The sequence below is a fragment of the Telopea speciosissima genome, chromosome 1 (assembly GCF_018873765.1).
Source record: "Telopea speciosissima isolate NSW1024214 ecotype Mountain lineage chromosome 1, Tspe_v1, whole genome shotgun sequence".
In the NCBI taxonomy this organism is placed as follows: domain Eukaryota; kingdom Viridiplantae; phylum Streptophyta; class Magnoliopsida; order Proteales; family Proteaceae; genus Telopea; species Telopea speciosissima.
The window spans coordinates 78,781,801-78,800,247 of NC_057916.1; the positions used below are offsets into that span (position 1 = coordinate 78,781,801).

General features: G+C 41.2%; 2 protein-coding genes across 2 annotated transcripts in view; both read left to right on the forward strand.

Annotated features, from left to right (window-relative positions):
• Positions 1-9,389, forward strand: part of LOC122657813 (suppressor of mec-8 and unc-52 protein homolog 1-like) — a 42,746-nt gene extending 33,357 nt beyond the window's left edge. Inside the window, exon 16 of the mRNA XM_043852608.1 lies at positions 9,073-9,389. Within this exon, the coding sequence (XP_043708543.1) occupies positions 9,073-9,171 (99 nt within the window). The 3' untranslated portion in view covers positions 9,172-9,389. The remainder of the gene's footprint in view (positions 1-9,072) is intronic.
• A 6,003-nt stretch (positions 9,390-15,392) lies between these two features.
• Positions 15,393-18,228, forward strand: LOC122644002 (RING-H2 finger protein ATL7-like). Its single transcript, XM_043837593.1, has 3 exons — positions 15,393-15,782; positions 16,952-17,049; positions 17,513-18,228. The coding sequence occupies exons 1-3, from the start codon at positions 15,543-15,545 to the stop codon at positions 17,856-17,858; spliced, it is 684 nt and encodes a 227-aa protein (XP_043693528.1). The 5' UTR covers positions 15,393-15,542; the 3' UTR covers positions 17,859-18,228.
• Positions 18,229-18,447: the final 219 nt, after the last annotated feature.

Genomic DNA, 18,447 nt, shown 5'->3' on the forward strand with positions numbered 1-18,447 from the left:
AAATCCAACTAGAAGTAGGACTCTAAGAAATCAGCACAAAAATCAAAATTTGAAAGCGTGGTGGGGGCGGTGGTTTTACAATACTTTCCAATTACCAAATATGAAATCAGGAGGCCGGGCCTTGGTGCAACGGTAAGCTTGCTTCATTGTAACCAAGTGGTCACTGGTTCGAGTCTGGAAATAGCCTCTCTGCGGGAGCCTCATGCACTGGATACGCCCTTACTAAATGTGAAATCACAGATGGAAACAAGGGAGAAGTTGGAATTTCACCAAGTAGAATAAGAACTGAATAGGAAACCAGAAAATTCTAACATGAATCAATGATAGATAAACTTAGAAGACTGGAGGAATAGAAGAAAGATATGAACCAAGCATCCCACCTGGAACTAGGCTGATGTCCCATCAACCATCCTTTACATCTCACTAAGGGTTGTTGCATCCCCAATCAAGCATTCTGAATCCCATGGAATATAGAGGCAACGGAAGCCAATTTTATTCAATTGCAAAATCATATGGAGCTCTATGGCTCTTGCATCAATATACAAAATTAAAAGTGTACCTTGCAAAAGGAACAGAAAGTTACTTGAAATAGAAGAGAAAAATAAGAAACTCTATCCATATTAGGAATATATGTCTCTTATAACTAAAACTCTTTCTTAACCAGTTAGTATAGGTGTAAGGTGTCCCACATGATTAAATCTCTACCCAATAAAGGAATAAGAGTTCTGTTCATACAGGACTCTATCATACCTTAACAACCAAGGAAATAACAATTATTTAATGAAATAAAATATTTCAAACTAAATTAGTAAAGTAAATCCCGTAATCCTACTTCCTACCCATAATTTATGCCCATTAAATTGGTCTATTACAAAGAAACTCATTAGATTAAAGGCTCAACACATATATAACCTAACCCAAGGCTTATTTCCAAAAAAATAAGCCCAATACTGTGTTTTATCCAGATCAAATAAATTCCTTTCTAACCCTAAGTTTATCTGCATCATTGCCATTATTTCTAGTGCTTCTTATCAACTTGGGTGATGTCTAATTGTTACGAAGCTATGTGGCAATACTTGTTCTTTCGTATAAATTTTGTTTTTTGGTAAATGAATATATTACCGAACCCCAAGAGGGGGAAGGGAAAGGGAACCAATATACAAGAGAAAAAGGAAAATAGGGAGGAGAGAGAAGGGGGGGGGGCAGCCAGCCAGCCAGCCTACACAGAGGAGGGAGGCCTCAAAAGGGCAATATCAAGCCCCCAAAAAGTCAAAATATGCCTGTTTCTAGCGTTGTCCTTGCATTGTTTCTGACGGATACAACTAAGCTTGGAAGAAAAATCAGAGGAGATGGCTTTCCAAATCATGTCGAAGGATCTACATGTGGAAGTCCATCTCCTAATATTCCTTTCCAACCAGATATGGTGAATCGCAGCGCTAAAAACAAGCTTCCCAGTTGTGTCACATATTGAGTTCCCTAGAAAGTTCTTGAGCAACCAAAGCCATTCCCGGTCAAAACTACGGGTCGTTCTATGCTGAGGTCAGATAGAAGATAAGGCCTTGTTCCAGATGGTGGAGGTGAAGGGGCAATCAAAGAAGAGATGGGTGATTTCTTCTCGGCCAATCCAACAAAGGTTACAAAAGGGGGGGACTGGGATTGTGCGGTGGATGAGGAAGGCTTGAGTAGGCAAACAAAGTCTGAGGGCTCTCCAAACAGTAAGGCTGTGACGGGGTAAGTGGCCAGTGAACCAGACTAGGTTATGTCAGGGAACAGGAGGGCTAGGGACTCTAGAGAGGTTCCAGGTAGAGGAGGAGGTGAATCGGCCATTGGGGGAGGGGAGCCAGATAACCCAATCCACATGGTGGGGAGTGTTGGACAGGAGGGGGGGAAGGGTTGCCCAGATTTGAGAGGTGATGGTAGGATTAAGGGAAGGAGGAGGAGACCAAGAACCAGCGGATATGAGGGCGGAGACCTTGGCATTCTTTGGGAGGCCAAAGGAATAGATTGCTCTGGGGCCAAGCAGGTTGTAAAGGATACCCAGAGGGTGCCAGGGGTCAAGCCAGAGGGAGGTGGAGGTGCCATCAGCAATGGAGAAGGAGATACCCTGGAGGGTAAGGGGATGGAGAGAGAGAATCTTACGCCAGATCCAAGAGGAGTCAGTAGGGGTTTTGACTGTCTAAATGGAATCAGACTTCAGGAGATAAGATTGGACCCAAGAAACCCAGATAGAATCTTGGTGGGAAGAGATTTTCCAGAGGAGTCTATGAATGCCCGCTGTGTTTGAATCACAAATGCGACGAAGGCCTAGACCGCCCTCCGATTTAGGAAGACAAATGGATTTCCAACTGGCTGGGTGGAGAAATCTGGGGGTGTCTTTCCCTTTCCAAAGGAATGCACATAAGGTGCGCTCAATGGCCCTTATGGTAGAATTGGGGATTCTGAAGATACCGGTCCAGTAGATGTAAGAGGCTTGGAGGACCGAACGAATACATTCGAGTCTTCCAGCATAGGAGAGGAGCTTGCCTTTCCAAAGCTGGATGCACTTGCGAATGTTATCGAGCATAAGAGTGCAATGGTGGCTAGAGAGTCTGGCAGAGATCAAGGGAAGGCCAAGGTAGATGACAGGAAGGGTGCCAATGGAGAAGCCAGTGAGCTGATGAAGGGTCTCTTTGGTAGTATCTGGGATACCAGAGAGAGATTTTGGATTTGAGGAGGTTGACACGGAGGCCAGAGAGATTCAAAGAGGTGAAGAGAGTCCATAATGGCGGAGATGGAGGAGTGGGAGGCCTTGGAAAAGATCATCAGATCGTCTGCAAAGGCCAGGTGGGAGAGATTGATGTGCTTGCATTTGGGAAGGGGAGATATGAGATGGAGGTCAGTCTTAGCTTGGAGACTCCTAGAGAGAACCTCCAAGGCAAGGGAAAAGAGGAAAGGAGAGAGAGGGCAACCTTGGTGGATGCCAACCTTGGAGTGGAAGAAACCTGCGGGGGTGCCATTGACAAGCACAGAGAATGAGGGGGAAGAGATGCAGGCAAAAATCCAACGGACAAAGACAGAGGGGAACCCCATGAGAAAGAGAACATCACAGATGAAATCTCAACGGATTAAGTCAAAGGTTTTGTGAAGATCGATTTTCAGGAGAGCCACAGGGGAGTGAGATTTGCGGTCGAAACCTCTAACAATCTCGGAGCAGAGAATAATGTTGTCCGCAATGCTTCGGCCTGAGATGAAGGCCGATTGGTTGGGACTGACGAGGGAAGGAATGACCGCCTTGATCCGATTGGCAAGGATCTTGGCAATGAATTTGTAGATGAGGTTGCAGAGGGATATGGGCCGAAAATCAGACAAAGAAGTAGCCCCATCTTTTTTGGGGAGAAGGCAAATGAAAGTCTGGTTGATCTGAGGCAGCTGACTCGGCTTGAAGAAGAAACTGCGGTTGGCTTTGAACACCTCACCTTTAAGAGAGTCCCAACGGCTGAGAAAAAGCCCCATGCTGAAGCCGTCAGGGTCAAGGGCTTTGTTGGCCTTGTGGGAGTGGATAGCCAAAGAGATTTCCTCATCGGAGGGAATAGCAATGAGAGAGGCGGAGAGGGAAGGGGGGATGAATTTGTTAATGAGCCCCGGCGGGATAGGGGCAGGGGGGAGGGAGGGGTTGAAAAGGGAGGAGAAGAAGGAGGAGGCGGCCTCTTTAATAGCAGTGGGAGAAGTGAGGGAGGTCCCATCAGCGGCAGTAAGATGGGAGATGGAGTTTAAATTCTGCCTGGCTTTGAGGGAGCGGTAGAAGTAAGTAGAATTCGAATCTCCCAGTTCTAGCCACTTGGAACGGGATTTATGACGTAGGAAACTTTCCTCAAGCAGGGAGAGGGATGAGAGTTCTTCGGAGAGACTCTTTTTCTCAGTGGCAAAACCCGGGTTAAGATGGTCAGACTGGAGCTTGAATTGGACCGAAGAAAGATCAGACAGGCAAGAAGAAAGCCTGGAAGGGTAAAGATGGTTCGAGGCCTGATTGCACGCATAAACCACAGTAATAAAGAAAGGCGAGGTAGAGTTATGAAAGGAAAGACAGAGATGGGCAAATTGGGAAGAGGAGTGGAGAAGGGAGATGTTGAGTTTGGAGGGGTCCCAGAGAATCCAAATCTTGCCAGACGGAGAGTAGTTATAATTGGAAAGGAAGGACCAGGAAGGGGCAATTGAGGCAGCGATGCGGGATGCGTTATCTTGAAGGACACGAGTCTCAAGAAGGGCACAAAAGGAAGAATTGGAGGATTTGATGAAGGATCGAAGCTCGAGGTGCTTGGCCAAGGAGTTAAGACCTCGGACATTCCAGATAAAGCCAGAAAACATGGAGACTAAGGGGATTGGGGGTACACCGAAATCCTAGGAGGAGTACTCCTGTGACGCCTGCGGCCATAGGCAACAGCAGGACAAGCAACGAGGGGTCTACTAGAGGGTAGGGGCAATGCTACCCCAGGTAGAAAGGGGTGGAACCAAGCGGATCTGGCTAACTGGGAAGAGGAAGGGGGGGTGGAGACCGAGGGGGTTCCAAGGAAGAGGTGGGGGGCACAGAGGTGGACCGGGAGAGGGTTTGAGGGGCGCCAAGTTGGTCTAAGGGAGAGAGTCCGAGGGTAATGGGGGGGATGGGCTCAGAAATGGGTTTTGGATTGTGGTAGGATTTTTTATATAAGTGGGCTGGAGGTTGGATAATAGGTAGGTTATAAGTGAAAAAGAATTTGGACTGAGTAATGGGCCTCGGGTGGTCTAAGAAAGAGGGCTAAGGGGAAGTGGGGGATGTAAGTGTTGACATGGGCCGAGAAGATGGGCTAAGTAGGGGGTGGGTTGAAGCGAAACGGGTCTAAGAGGGTGAAGTGGAGGGGGGTAGTGTGTGGGGGGCAGAGTGGGGGTAGGTAAAATGGGGGGTAAGGTTGTAAATACACCAGGGGAGGGGGGATTAAAGCACGACAAAGGGGGTGGGGGGTCAAACCTTGGTTGAAAAGCCGAAGCTCTTTCACGCGAATGGCAAGGGTTGCAGTCCAGGTGGACTCGCAGAGACACAAGCAGGCCTGCCATTAGCCAAATCCGGTAGGGTGGAGATATCAAGGTCCGACGGATCTTCAGGCCGAGGTTGGTGAAGCGTTGAAAGCGAGTGTTCAAGGATATCTGTAGCATTGCCAGTCTGCCCCACGCCTTTCTCAACGACAAAGGCAGCGTCAATGGCGGAAGCAGAAATCGAGGGCTCAAGGAGAGGCGGTGTCTGGTCACGATGGAGGCTCGTTTTGTTGTTCCGACAACGTCGACGGGAAGAGGATCTTCCTCGCCTAGGCTGGTTCACCAATCCTGTTGGGCCAGCAGATTTTGACGGAAGAGAAACTGTGGTCAACAAGGAATCAGGGCTTGCAGTTTCCATCGGAAGAGAATCTGGGGTCGATGATGGAGCCGAGAGAGGAGCTTGAGAAGGCAAGGGGCCTACTGGTTCCATCGGAGAGGTTGTTGGGGTCGACGATGGAACCAAGGGAGAAACCTGAGTAGACAGTGCGCCTGCTGGTTCCATCGGAAAGGATGCTGGGGTCAACGATGGAACCAAGGGATAAACCTGAGTAGCCAAGGGGCCTGCTGGTTCCATCGGAGAAGTTGCTGGGGTCGACGATGGAACCGAGGGAGAAGGCAGAGGAGTTGATGTCGCCGGCTCACCCTCAGATGCAACTTTTTGACTTTTGCCGGAGCATTCTATGGAGGAGTGGCCAAAAATTTTGCAATGGGTGCAGTGGGGTGGGAGCCAATCATACTTGACAGGCTGTTCAAAGGAGAACCCATCTTCTTCCACAATAGAGATAGAGGAGGGTGGAGGGTTGTCAGCAGAGATATCAATACACAGCCTAGCGAAAGAAAGCCGGTCCAAGCGGCGGGTGTGAGCATCAGAGTGCAGGGGGAAGCCCAGGATAGAACCAATTCTGCTAAGGCAATCAGGGCTCCAGTACTGAAAAGGAAGGCCAGGAAGGGCGACCCACAAGGGAATAGAGCTGAGGTGGACCTTGTGGAGCTGGATGTAAGGGGTCCATTGGCGGAGGCACCGTCCAGAGCTCGAGCTTTTGCATCTTCGGAGAAGAACTTGAAGATGAAGACTCCATTTTCGAGAAGGTAAGTATCCAAGGTGCCTTGAGCTCTCCACTGTTTGGTTAAGGAGGCCTTGACAATGTTGAAGGAAGGACGAGAACCTAGGAAGTGTCCAACAAGGTAGGACTGCCATTTTTCGATTTCAGGGGACAGGAGGTTATTTGGACAGAGGGCAAAAGGGGAGCCATCTTCAGATGAAGAAGGCTGGACGTAGTGAAGCGTGAGACCAGAGCTCGAAGAAGGTGTAGGCTGCGAGACGATAGAGGCCCAGGATTGTGGCTCAATGTGGGTGGGAGCAGGGGAGATGGTGGTGCCAGGCGAGGGAGGAGGGTTGGTGGAGTGAATGATGGTGGAGGGAATGAAGGAGCTGGGGAGGCAGTGACAGGTGGTAGCAGTTGGCTAGGAGGTGGAGGAGTTTGGTGGGGAGGGAGGCGGAGGGGGAGGGGGAGGATAAGTTATTGTACCTGGAGTATGGAGCTGCTTACCTTATGTCACACCTGGAGATAAATTTGAAGTGGTTTTGGTATTTTTATTTTTTCTTCCATTTCTTGCATATACTTTGTACTCCTCACACGCAGTCTGCATCTAATCTGATGGTCAATTCTTGTTAACAACAAGCTTCTTCAGATTACCCCGGATGCTCCATTTAGCTTCTTGAGGTTAGACTGGCTACATGAATTCATGGATTTCCCAAGAGAAAGAAATCTCATTAGAATGGTGAAATCCATTGTTTCTTTTCATTGTTTTTAGGGAAAACTACGTCTACCACCCCTCTGTTTTCAAACAATTACATCTACCACCCCTGGGGTTTCAAAAATTACGTTTTTACCCCTGAGTACTAACTCTCTTAGTTTTATTTCTAAAAGACAATTTTATCCTTTCTTATTTGTTATTGGGTAAATGACACATAGGATATCTAATCTTTTAACAAATTGTAATTTAAGTACCCAATGTTTCACTTATTGTGTTTGAGGTACCTCAAATAGATTATAATTAACCTAATTACTCAATTTTTTTTCTTCCAATTTTATCCTTAAAATAAACATAATAAGACCCACCACATCACCATCCCTTCTTCTGCAACCCCGCTGGCTTCACCACCTGCTGCAACCTAACCCCACCTGCCACTACTCCCCTTTTGCAACCCAACCCACCACGTCCACCCTCCCGTCTCCCCCTCCCTCTGTTCCTTGCACGAACAACCCAATTAGATAGGAATACCAGATTCCTGATTAGCAGAGTCCAAGCTCAGATGACAAATCCTGCAAGCCTTCACTTTAATAGCCAAATGCACTTTAATCTCCGAAACTCCAGAATCCAAATGTATCTCTACCGAACAATCCGAAATGCAAGAGTTCCTGCGCTGATCTGAAACATCTTCTATCTCGGGATCAGAGACGCAAGATAACCTATGCTCAAATGGGATGTGGGTTTATTACAGATCAAATAAGTCTAGATAAATAAAATGAAATAAATAAATAGAGTTCAAGTGAAGAAATCGCCGGCAGCGTTGACAGGATCTATCCAACTTCGGCAGGTGTGATTGGAAGTGGAGGTGATGCAGGGGTTGTATCAACTTCGATCAGCACTGGTACTTGCAAAAGCTTCACTCCAAAATCTTCAAACGGTCACTCGGTTTCACAGGAAGGGCGTATGGGAGTTGCAGCAGCCACCGGTTCTTAGCTTCAGGGTCTCAGCTTCAACCACGAGCTCTTCAGATTCCTAGCAATGTCTGTAGAACTCATTATCAAGATTTCAAAGAGGCACTGCTTTGGTAGAGAAGAAAGAAGGAAAGTGGTTTTGCTTTGGGTAGATGGAGGTGGATGTCGGTTGGGAGAAAAGAAATAAAAAAAAATGGGAGAAAAGAAAATGGAGAATAAAAAATCAAATGAATGACGGTGAGGGGTTTGATTGATGGAAGGAATAAGAGAAATGGAAAGTGGGGGAAATGGGTTTCATGTTAGGGTAGATGAGGATGTAGGTCAAAGGGGTCCGGTGGAAAATGGAGAAGAAGAGATGGAGGCTTATGGTAATGGGTTAATAGAGAATGGATTTCAGGGTAATGGGGATAAAATGGGAGGAAGTGGGTTTCGGTGAGTGGGTTCTAGGGTAATACGATTTCTTTTGGGGTTTCAGAAACGAAAGGGCTGGGTTGTAGGTTACAAACGATAGGTAGTGGGTTTCAAAAATAAAAAAAAATGAAGAAAATGAAGAAGAGGAGGAGAAGAAGTAGGGTAAGAAGAATAGAAGAAGAAGAAAAGAAGAGGGTGCTTTCTTCCCCGGGGGAGGTCTTGGCCGAACTGAGGGTGGGACGTGGTGGGGTTGGGTTGCAGAAAGGGGGTAGCGGTGGGTGGGGTGGGGTTGGGTTGCAGCAGGTGGTGGGGACAGTGGGGTTGCAGAGGAGGAGAAGGGACGATGATGTGGTGGGACGATGATGTGGTGGGTCCCATTAAGTTTATTTTAAGTGTAAAATTGGAAAAAAAAATAAAAATAATTGAGTAGTATTTTAAACAAATGGGGGTAAATATGGAAAAACACCTTCATTAAGGGTATTATGGGCATTTAGTTAATATTTGGGTGATGACATCATCATTTAACTGTTCTTATCTAACGGTGGGGGGTACATTTGTAAGAATCTTTCAAAATACAAGGGAGGTTTATAAAATAGTTGAAATCCCAGGGGTGATAGACGTAATTTTCCCTTGTTTTTAATATCTATTCATGCTAGGGTTTTTTTTTTGGGGGGGGGGGGGGAGGGGAAGAGAAAGTTTAACGTGAAACCATTGTCTATATAATCCATAAATATCAAGTGCTTTGTACACCACTACTCGTCTGTGTGCATGCATCTTGAATGCATGGGGCTTGGCTTTTTGTTGTACGCACCCGAGATCTGCAAATTGATCTATTGCTTTTGAGCATAAATCTAGTGATTGCATTATGTTTTTTGTCTGTTTATTACAGGTACATGAAAAGGATGTGATCGGTGTCTCTCATCATCCTCACCGGAATGCCGTTGTTACATACAGTGAAGAATGCACGATGAAGATATGGAAACCATGAATCTTCTCTGCTTATTCTCTGCTTACCATTTCTTAGTAGTGATTCTGTTAAAACAGGTTCAGTGCTTTGTACTTCTACCCGTCATTAGTATTCAACTTATTTTCCCCTTTGTGAATTGAGCCATCTGTTACTTAGTAAACTTGTATCATTTGATGTACCCTAATTGGCAGGCCAGTGATCCATGCTCTTCAATTTTGCAGGGAGGGGATTTCATTTTCCCTACTGATTGTATTGACTACAAATGTAAATTCCTGTTAGAATTATATTTATGGCACAGTTCTAAGAATCGGAATTGGTCCAGTAGAAACAGATGATTTAGATTGAAATCTGCCTAGCCCAATCGATCGATCAATTGATCCATGCTGGATTTCCATGAAATTCCAACAAGTTCCTTTTATGGTCATTATTTTTCAATATCATTGATGTACCCTAAATGAAGAACGTTGCAAGTAGTTGGCTAGACATCGTTATTTTGATTGACACGTATCATTTACCAAAAGTATATGATTTGAAAAGCGTGTTCAAGTGTAGCAGATTCTGGGATTCTGACCACGGTGTTGAACATTATGAGACCAGTGGTGTGGTGGGTTCTGAAGAACATTGATGAGGATCTCAATACCGGTTCATCAATGAAAACACACCTCTGGCTCCCAGCTATGTTCATCAACAGTTGGACCTTGAACAACTTTGGGATGTGATGATGTGATGATGGGAAAGTTGCAGTTCCAGTAGGTAGACTGATTCTCTACAGGGACTGGTGGATGTTTTACTTGCATTTTGATGGAAAGCTATTTACTTTTTGGGATAAGAAATGCTAAACGGTTGCTGGGTGTAGCGTGTACCTGTGCCCCGATACAACAGCGCACTTCTGATCCTTTTTGCCTTTTCAGGGTGGTGTGCCGGTCTTTTTGCGTTTGGCTGTTTCTGGGTTCAGGTACACATCAAGGCACAGTACTAGTTAGCGTTCGACCTGAGTTTTTCATTGATCGAGGCTTTTGATCGGGTACGTTGGACAATTTGTAAATTTAGGGGGTGGGGAGAGGTTTTTATGCTCATTAATGGGGTGGTGATCTTTCGCGGTGTATTGAAGGAAAACTACCTTTTCCAATCAGTTAACATGTGAAATGTAAATGTTCATCATTCAACAGTCTTATGGTGAAGTCATTAATATTATTTTCATCCAAATGTATCATACATCAATGCGGGGCATATTCATAATCAATTCTCAATTTAAAAGCAACAGTTTTTTTTTTTTTTGGGATAAGTAATTTAAAAGCAACAGTTGATTAATCTCACTCATCTTTGGTCATAAAATATCCCAATTGATCTCCAAAAATTCTTAAAATTCGCTTAGGAGGGAACAATACCTAAAAGATACACAAGAAGTAAACAATCACAGCGTTAACACTAATCAAATCCGGTTTCGTGAGATCCAGCTCGGGGTGAAGGAAAAGTATATCTATTTCGGATCATAAATGCTTTGTCTTCTATTGTACAAAGTCGATAATACCCCCACTATCCATGATATCTTATGGACACCATCCGTCAAAGGATTTTCTCTTGATTGTGTGTGAAGGACTGTCTCCTTACACACTTATTCTTACACTGAGATAAAATTATGCCTTTTCACATCTGATTGAAAAACATCCAAGATAGTGAAACTCTTGAAAATGGCATAATGGTAAATCATTTTTAAATATATATTTTTAATGAAATACCTTCAAATTATTCGGGAATTCTTTTTCTTACCTTTGATTTAAAAATTTTTCGAAAATTTGACAGGTTATAATTTCTCAGTTCACCACTTTGATTAGAGAAAGAAGCAACCTTAAAATTAACATTAATTGGCAAAAAATATTGAAACATTAAGTGTTTTTCTAAGCTTCTTTGAGAAACATACTTAGGGTCTTTTTGGGATCATTTTTCATTTTTATTTTCTAACAATTTTTCAAAATTTCATGCGTTTGGTATCATTTTTGAAACTTGAATTTATTTACAATAAACGAAACCCGAAAATCAAAATAGATTAAAGAGTCTACCATGGAAAATAGACATTTGCTTTTGATTTTAGAAAAGTGCGTCCTTGACCCTACCCCATTCCCTCCACCCCCATCCTGTCGATCTCCTTTGAGCCAGGGAAAATGAAGACAGCCATAGTCGATCTCCTTTGAGTTAGGGGCGGCTGGGAAGGAAATCTGATGCTGGAATTAGAGGTACGAAGCATCCTGTGTACCGTTCCAGGTAAGATCTTGTCCTTCGTCAGTTGTCACATGGACGTCGTCACTGCTAACCCTGATGAATGGGTACCTTTTTTCTTCTAATTTTTAAGATACCCATTTCAAGTTTTTAATCAAATACATAAGTCATGTTGGCAGCTCTGTTTTTGTCATTTTGAGATTTAACTCGTTTCAACTTTTTTTTCAGATTCTTCTTGTAGAATGAAATTTTTTCCCCCTCTCAATTGGAATTTTGAAGTAATGGTGTTTAAGGATTAAATCACTAAGTTCAATTAATTTCAGGTGAAGTATTGAAATTTTTTGTAGTATAATATGTTTCTGTTTCAGGATTTTGATCCTTTCTCTTTGAGTATTGATGGGGATAAACTTCAAGGCTGTTGAACAACTGATTGTTTGGGTAATGTTGCTCTGGTGACCAAACTAATGCAGAGGTTGGGGGAAACAAATCAAAGTTGAAGTGATGGGCATGGGAGGTTTGGAAAAGCAGGGGTTGCGGTGGATGTTGGTAACGGTAGGGGTGAGAGGTGATGGTCAGGGGAGGTGTGGAAAAGAAGATGGGTAATGGGGGAATTTCTTCACCTACTACTAAAAATTGTTTATGAGGCTGAGGCATAACTACTTTCCAAACGATTTTTCATTCTATGCTCTATTATGTCTAATAGTTATTAAACGATTTTCGTTTTTTAATAATAAAGCTTTTTGTTAATGTTTTTTTTATATATTTTTAAATAGATCATAAATAAAATAAAATATGATACCAAAAAGACCCATAGGTTTCAGATTGAACCTGTCTTCTTCCAATGGAACATCACAACTGTTCAACACAATTATTGCGAGCAGTAGATGTGTTGGATAAGTTCTCAATTCACTACTCGAATGGTCAAATTCTGTATTACCAAAATGGTTCCTAGTTTTCTCATCAAGCCTCTCTTTTGGAATATTAATTTCTCTTTATTTAATATAGATGTAAAATTTTATTTTCAAAGAGTTGAAAATTACAAAAAAAAAGTTGTTGAAAATCATTTAATGTAATTTTTATGTGAAGTGATAAATTTATCATTATTGAAAAAAAAAAAAAAAATTTCCAAAAAGACAAAAACGTAAAATTACAATCTTTTTGTAATCAACCTTAGTTACAAGTTCAACCAAAAACAAAAAACCTTAGTTACAACCTTTTTTTTTTTGGGTAAAAACCTTGGTTACAATTTACAAGTTACAATAAGAATTTTTCTTTAACAAATTAGAAGCCAAAAAAAAAAGAGAATAAATTGTAGAAGAACACAAGAACATGACAAAAAATTCTAATAAGTATCTATCTAAAAGAAGGAAAAGGAAGGGGACTACTCCAATGTGCATAGTCTTGATCCCACACCCTCTCTCTTCATTAAATGTCCACCCCTAATAGAAGATTGGTTTCCCTCCTCTTCTATTGGTGCAAAATGGCATTTTGACATTAGATGAAACCCTCTCCCTTAAAACAAATAAGAATAGTTTTCTTCACCCAATAATTGAAGGTGATTTATCATTTTGATTGGGCTCATAGAAGTAAATGTCATCATTGACTCCCATCCCTCGATAGTTTAATATTCGAAATACTTTTTCAATTCACTAGAAGGTCAAACACCTGCCAACACATGGAGATGCAAGTTCAAGTCCTCCTCGTTCTTAAATAAATGGTTGGAGAGGAGTTGGAGTTGCGGAGGATATTTTTCCGTCATCAAAGATGATTTATCACTTTGACTAGGCTCATAAAAGAAAACGTCTTTACAACTTGAATAGTCAAATTTCGTATGTGGTTCCTAGTTTTCACCAAAAGAAAAAAAAAATTCTAATTTTCTGAACAAACCTCCCTTGCGGGTTTTTAATTTCCCCTTTATTTAATACAGATGTAAAAAAAGTTTTCAAAAGGTTGAAAATTATTATTTACAAAAAAAATGTCGTTGAGAGTCATTTAATGCAACATTTAGTGCAATTTTTATGTGATATGACAAATTTATTTTTATTGAAAAAAAAATATATTGTCCCCAAAAAGTAAATAAGTAAATTTTTTTGATAATTACAAAAAATTAAAATTACAATCTTGTTCTAACCAACCTTAGTTAAAACATGATTTTTCCTAATAAAAAAGAGGAAAGGTTTCATACATGGCCGTGTAAGCATGCACGATTGTGTCCCCTCTCACAAAGGGTTGGAAAAATCATAAAACCCCACCGATTAATTAATGCCTTGAAACTCCCACCCTAGCACATACACGGCTTACACAGCTGTGTATAAAAACTTTCCCCTAAAAAAACTTAGAAGAGAAAAAAAAAAAGAGAATAGAAGGTAGAGAACACAAAAACTTGACAAAAAATTGTCATAAGTATCTATTTAAAAAAGGAAAAAAGAAGAACATCACTCCAATGCATTGTTGGAAAACCAGGTTTTCTGACTCGACTTGCCTTCTAAAAAAATCTGGTGACTCGGTCTTGTCAAACCCGGTCAAGACGAGTCACGTTTTTTAATTTATAATGCAATAAATCTATATAAATTAGTAAAAAATAATAAAAATACAGAAAAATATGAGGAAAACAAATAATCAAGTAATCACATATCAATGCATTTTGAGTTTATACCATTGAACAAGCGAAGAGAATCAAGGAGTTTAGGCTTTCTTATTGTTTTAGATTATGGATTTATTATTTAGTTAATTTTGTTTCTAAGTGAACTAGTTTTATAATTCTTTTAAAAACGACTAAACTCGTAGATTTTGTCATGACTCGGGTAAAAAATAACGAGTCTTATTTGATTTGGATCATTTATGACCCAGTCTCATCATTTTTTATCTTGGCTTAGTCTATACGACTCTTGATCAGATTTTCAAAATTTTGACTCGACTCGAATGAGTCACCATAGTCAAAATCCGATTTTCCAACTACGTGCATATTCTTGGTCTCACATTCGATCTCCTCATTAAATGCTCACCCATATTAGAAGATTAGTCTCCTTCCTCTTCTATTGGTGTAAAATTGCATTTGACATTGGATGAACTCCTCCCTCCCTTCAAAAATAAAGAAAAGTTTTCGTTGTCATTAAAGGTGATTTATCACTTTGACTGGACTCATAGAAGTAAATGTCATCATTGATTCCCGGACCTTTATAGTTAAATATCCAAAACAAATCTTTTTCAATCCACCAGAAGGTCAAATCTTAAAAAAGAGATCAAATATTGTGGATCAAGAGATTCTCTCTTTATCGTGGGATTACGTGAAAAAAAATAATAAATGAAAAAGAGAATGTCATCTGGTTTCACAACACACCACGCGTCTACACCCAGACGTAGGGGCATAAAAAATGACCATCGCAACCCGTGCTTTGCTGTGTTTGGGCACAAAGGCAGCATGCACTGCATGACCAGGTGGTATCTTTTTTCCCATAATTAAAAAACTTAATAAATTAGAAAATCGAAAATGGAATCTCAGACAAGGATAGAACTTAGAGAACATTTAACTTTGTCAAAGTCTCAAGTATTCTGCTTTTGAAGATGAAGCTGTAACTGAATTCATGTCTTATCTAGAAGAAGCAAAGTTAAGAACATTTCTCTGATTAAAAGTAGGTAGAGGTTTTCGTGCACGCCGTGTAAAGGTGGAAACAGTGAGTTTTCATCATTTTGACTCTCATTATTTCCATCTAAAAGAATCGATTGCAGCAACTGTGCATGAAATTATTAATAAAAAAAGGGGTTAAGAACATATATTTTGAAAAGAAAATCTCTTAAACTCCTTCTCGCCCTTTATCTTTTCGTTTCTTTCGTGGGTGTCATTGGCGCCAATTAACTGACAGGTTCACAAGTCTGCATCTCCTTCCAGGCGTCAACTATTTACTAAAATCCAAATTGGCGGGTCCCCCTGATCGTAAATCCCCTTAAATGCGATTTCAAGATCAAGGAAACTAGTTCTCTCATCATTTCCATTACGGGAAAAGGATTCTGAAACCTTCTTAACCAACCAACCACACCTTACATTCCTGGTCCCTCCCTGAGTTTTAAAACTTTGAGTCCATTCAAAGCGACTTGGATTCTTGATGGGTTACTTGTTCTAGCTATTGTTCTTCAATCCTTGATTCGAACAATTTCGATTCGTCGAAGAATCTTGAATGTGTTGTTGTTATTGCGAGTGTTTTCGTCCTTCTTCAATCTTCTTTGTTTGGTTCGTTGGAAGTGCGTTAGGCTTTGGGATGTTGGGTTCAGGTATGAATTTGATCACTACTGTGATCGGGTTTGGGATGAGCGCGACGTTTATTGTGTTTGTATGCACCAGACTAATCTGTGGAAGAATCCGGGCAGTCGAGTCCAGACCAGCGTTCGAGCTGGGCTCCATTACTGATATTGAGCAGGTGTGTTGGATTCTGCAACTTGGATTTTGCTTACTTTACGATTTTAGTGTTGGTCTCCGATCCGGGTATTCTCCTTTTTGGATGTTAATTTCGTATTTTAGAGTGATTTTGTGTACTCTGCTCAGTTGTGCTCGAGGGATTCTGTGCGATTTGCCTTGGTAGGTCTTGCGGTGGAGTGTTGTCTTCCGCATATCATGTGTTTGTTAGTAGGATCCAATTGGAACTCCGGGCAATCTTATTCTCTTCTTTCAGATTCTGTAGGAACTTGAGCTAGTTGAGGCTTAGCTCCTCTCTAGGATCTTATCCTTGAGTGGAACTTTTCAGTGTTGGTCAGAGTTAAATTGTCTTGGTTGCTAACGTGAAAAACAAAACCTATGAATGCTTCCATGGTATTGACTTGCTTGAGATAACTGACAACCCAAGCCGTATCAGTATCTGGTGTAATGCTTAACATGGTGATATTTGTGGGAATTTTTGCTGAAAACCCTTTATATGTCTTGTCGAAATCCCATTGATATTGGATGTTATCCAGTTCACAGATAAATGTATTGAATTTGTTTTTTTAGACCAACCTTTATGTCCTTACCCAGGTTACAATAGTGTTACTAGACACCCTTGGATCCAAGATTGCTAGAGTAGTGGAATTGCAACAAAAACTGCTCCTATCTTCTGAATGTTTTAAACATAAATGAAGCTAGAATGAACCTGCTTCCAATTCAATGGTGTATGTTTGATTGTGAAGTTTCTTTCCGTTCCGAAAAAAAGAACTGCCTCATAATACCTTGGACAATGATATTTCTTTGAACAAGCATTGGCCTCTGGGAGTTGGACATGTAAATACTAACTTATCAGCTCAAAATGCATACACTTGCTAAATGGGAACTGAAGAGCTAAATTTCATTACTAATCATCTCCAAGCTTGTAGTAAGCATGGGAATGGCACCAACTTCCAGGATGGCTTCCTTATTAGTGTCAGTTTATGAGTTTTAGCATTGACTACTTTACAGAGAAGAAATCATTATTGTGTTATTGCATAAAAATGAGTTACATTCTTGTTTCCCTTGGTGTTCACTGGATTACTAAATCACATCGGTGGTCCTTCTTTCTCCTATTGAAAATTGTTTATGTTTTGAGGTCTGAGATTGTAATATTTTGAAATTTGGTGACAGTCGGACCATAGGATAAATGGCCTCGAACCAGTTGTAGTTGCAGCAATTCCTACAATGAAGTTCAACGGCGAGGCTTTCCGTTCGGTTGAAGATGCACAGTAAGTATAGTTGCCCACATCTCTCTCTTTCTCTCCCTGACCATGGCACTGGGCTGGAAATGTTCGTATTACATGTTGATCATTTCTCAAGCAGCATGATGAATGAGTTATGATACATGTTAGACCATTTTAATAATATTTGAAGATGAAAAGAGTAATAAAGTTGCAGCCCCTGATTTCGGCTTGTCATCTCCTTCCCCCTCTCCCCCTCCCCACCAAAAAAAAAAAAAGGAAAGAAAAGAAGATAAAAATACCTACTCCAAGTGCAAGTGAAGTACTACACATGCAAGTTTGTCTATGAGAGAACTTAATAAATAAACTTCCAAAACCATGTTAATCATTATTCTTCATGGAGATATAGTTGGAGGTATAACATATTGGATTCCTGGGCTTTAATTTAATTTTCTTTACTACATTTCCTTTCTAGCGTATATGACAGTCATTGTATGTTTGGCTCCTACAGATGTTCAATATGTTTAGGAGAATACCAAGAAAATGAGATTCTGCGAATCATGCCAAAATGTGGCCACAATTTTCACCTCTCCTGCATTGATGTGTGGCTACAAAAGCAATCAACCTGTCCAGTTTGCCGTGTCCCATTAAAAGACTCTATTGGAACAAAACATGCAAGAGCACCAATGTTTGGCACAGTCCTTCACTCCATGGATGGTCCAGAGATCATGAGTGATCAATGGCAGCTACCTGACAGCATTCGTTCAGTGGGGAATGGAAGTAACCAAGGCCGTCAAGAATCTGTACCCAGAAACTCGGAAAGTACTACACCAGAAGAAACAGAAACAAGGAGATAAAAGAAAACAAGGAAGAAAAAGGATTCAATTGGACTTTTTGCAGGAAGCAGAACATACCTTTTGCTTCTTGTTAAAAGATGCTCATGTACAGAAATAGACCATAGCAAGAGAGATCTTCTCGAGCCTGATCTGTTGGTGATTTGTAGGGTCATATGACAGATCTGGGTATTTTAGTGGAAAATTTCCATGTAGAACGTGTGCGTGTGGTTGAGAATTGAGATCTCTTACAGCTTATGGTTGCTGTTATTTCCATTTCTTGACCTTCAGGATTATTTAAAATTCTGACTGTGGTATGTGGATAATACACTTGGTATTTGTATTTTGTACAAGACATTCTTTTTAGAATCAACCAATTATTTACATATTGTTTGAAACCACAATGATATCCTACACTTTGAACTCATAGCAGATGTTCACCTTGAATTTTACTTCCATGTTTTTTTTAAAACTTTGATTGCCAAGCTCTTTATTTTTTAATGGAAAGATTGGAAGCTCTTGAAACATATTCTTTTACTTCTTGAAATGGATTTTGATTCAGTGAAGGGACCATCACCAAGGGGAACTTTTAATTGTTAGTTTGAACCAATAT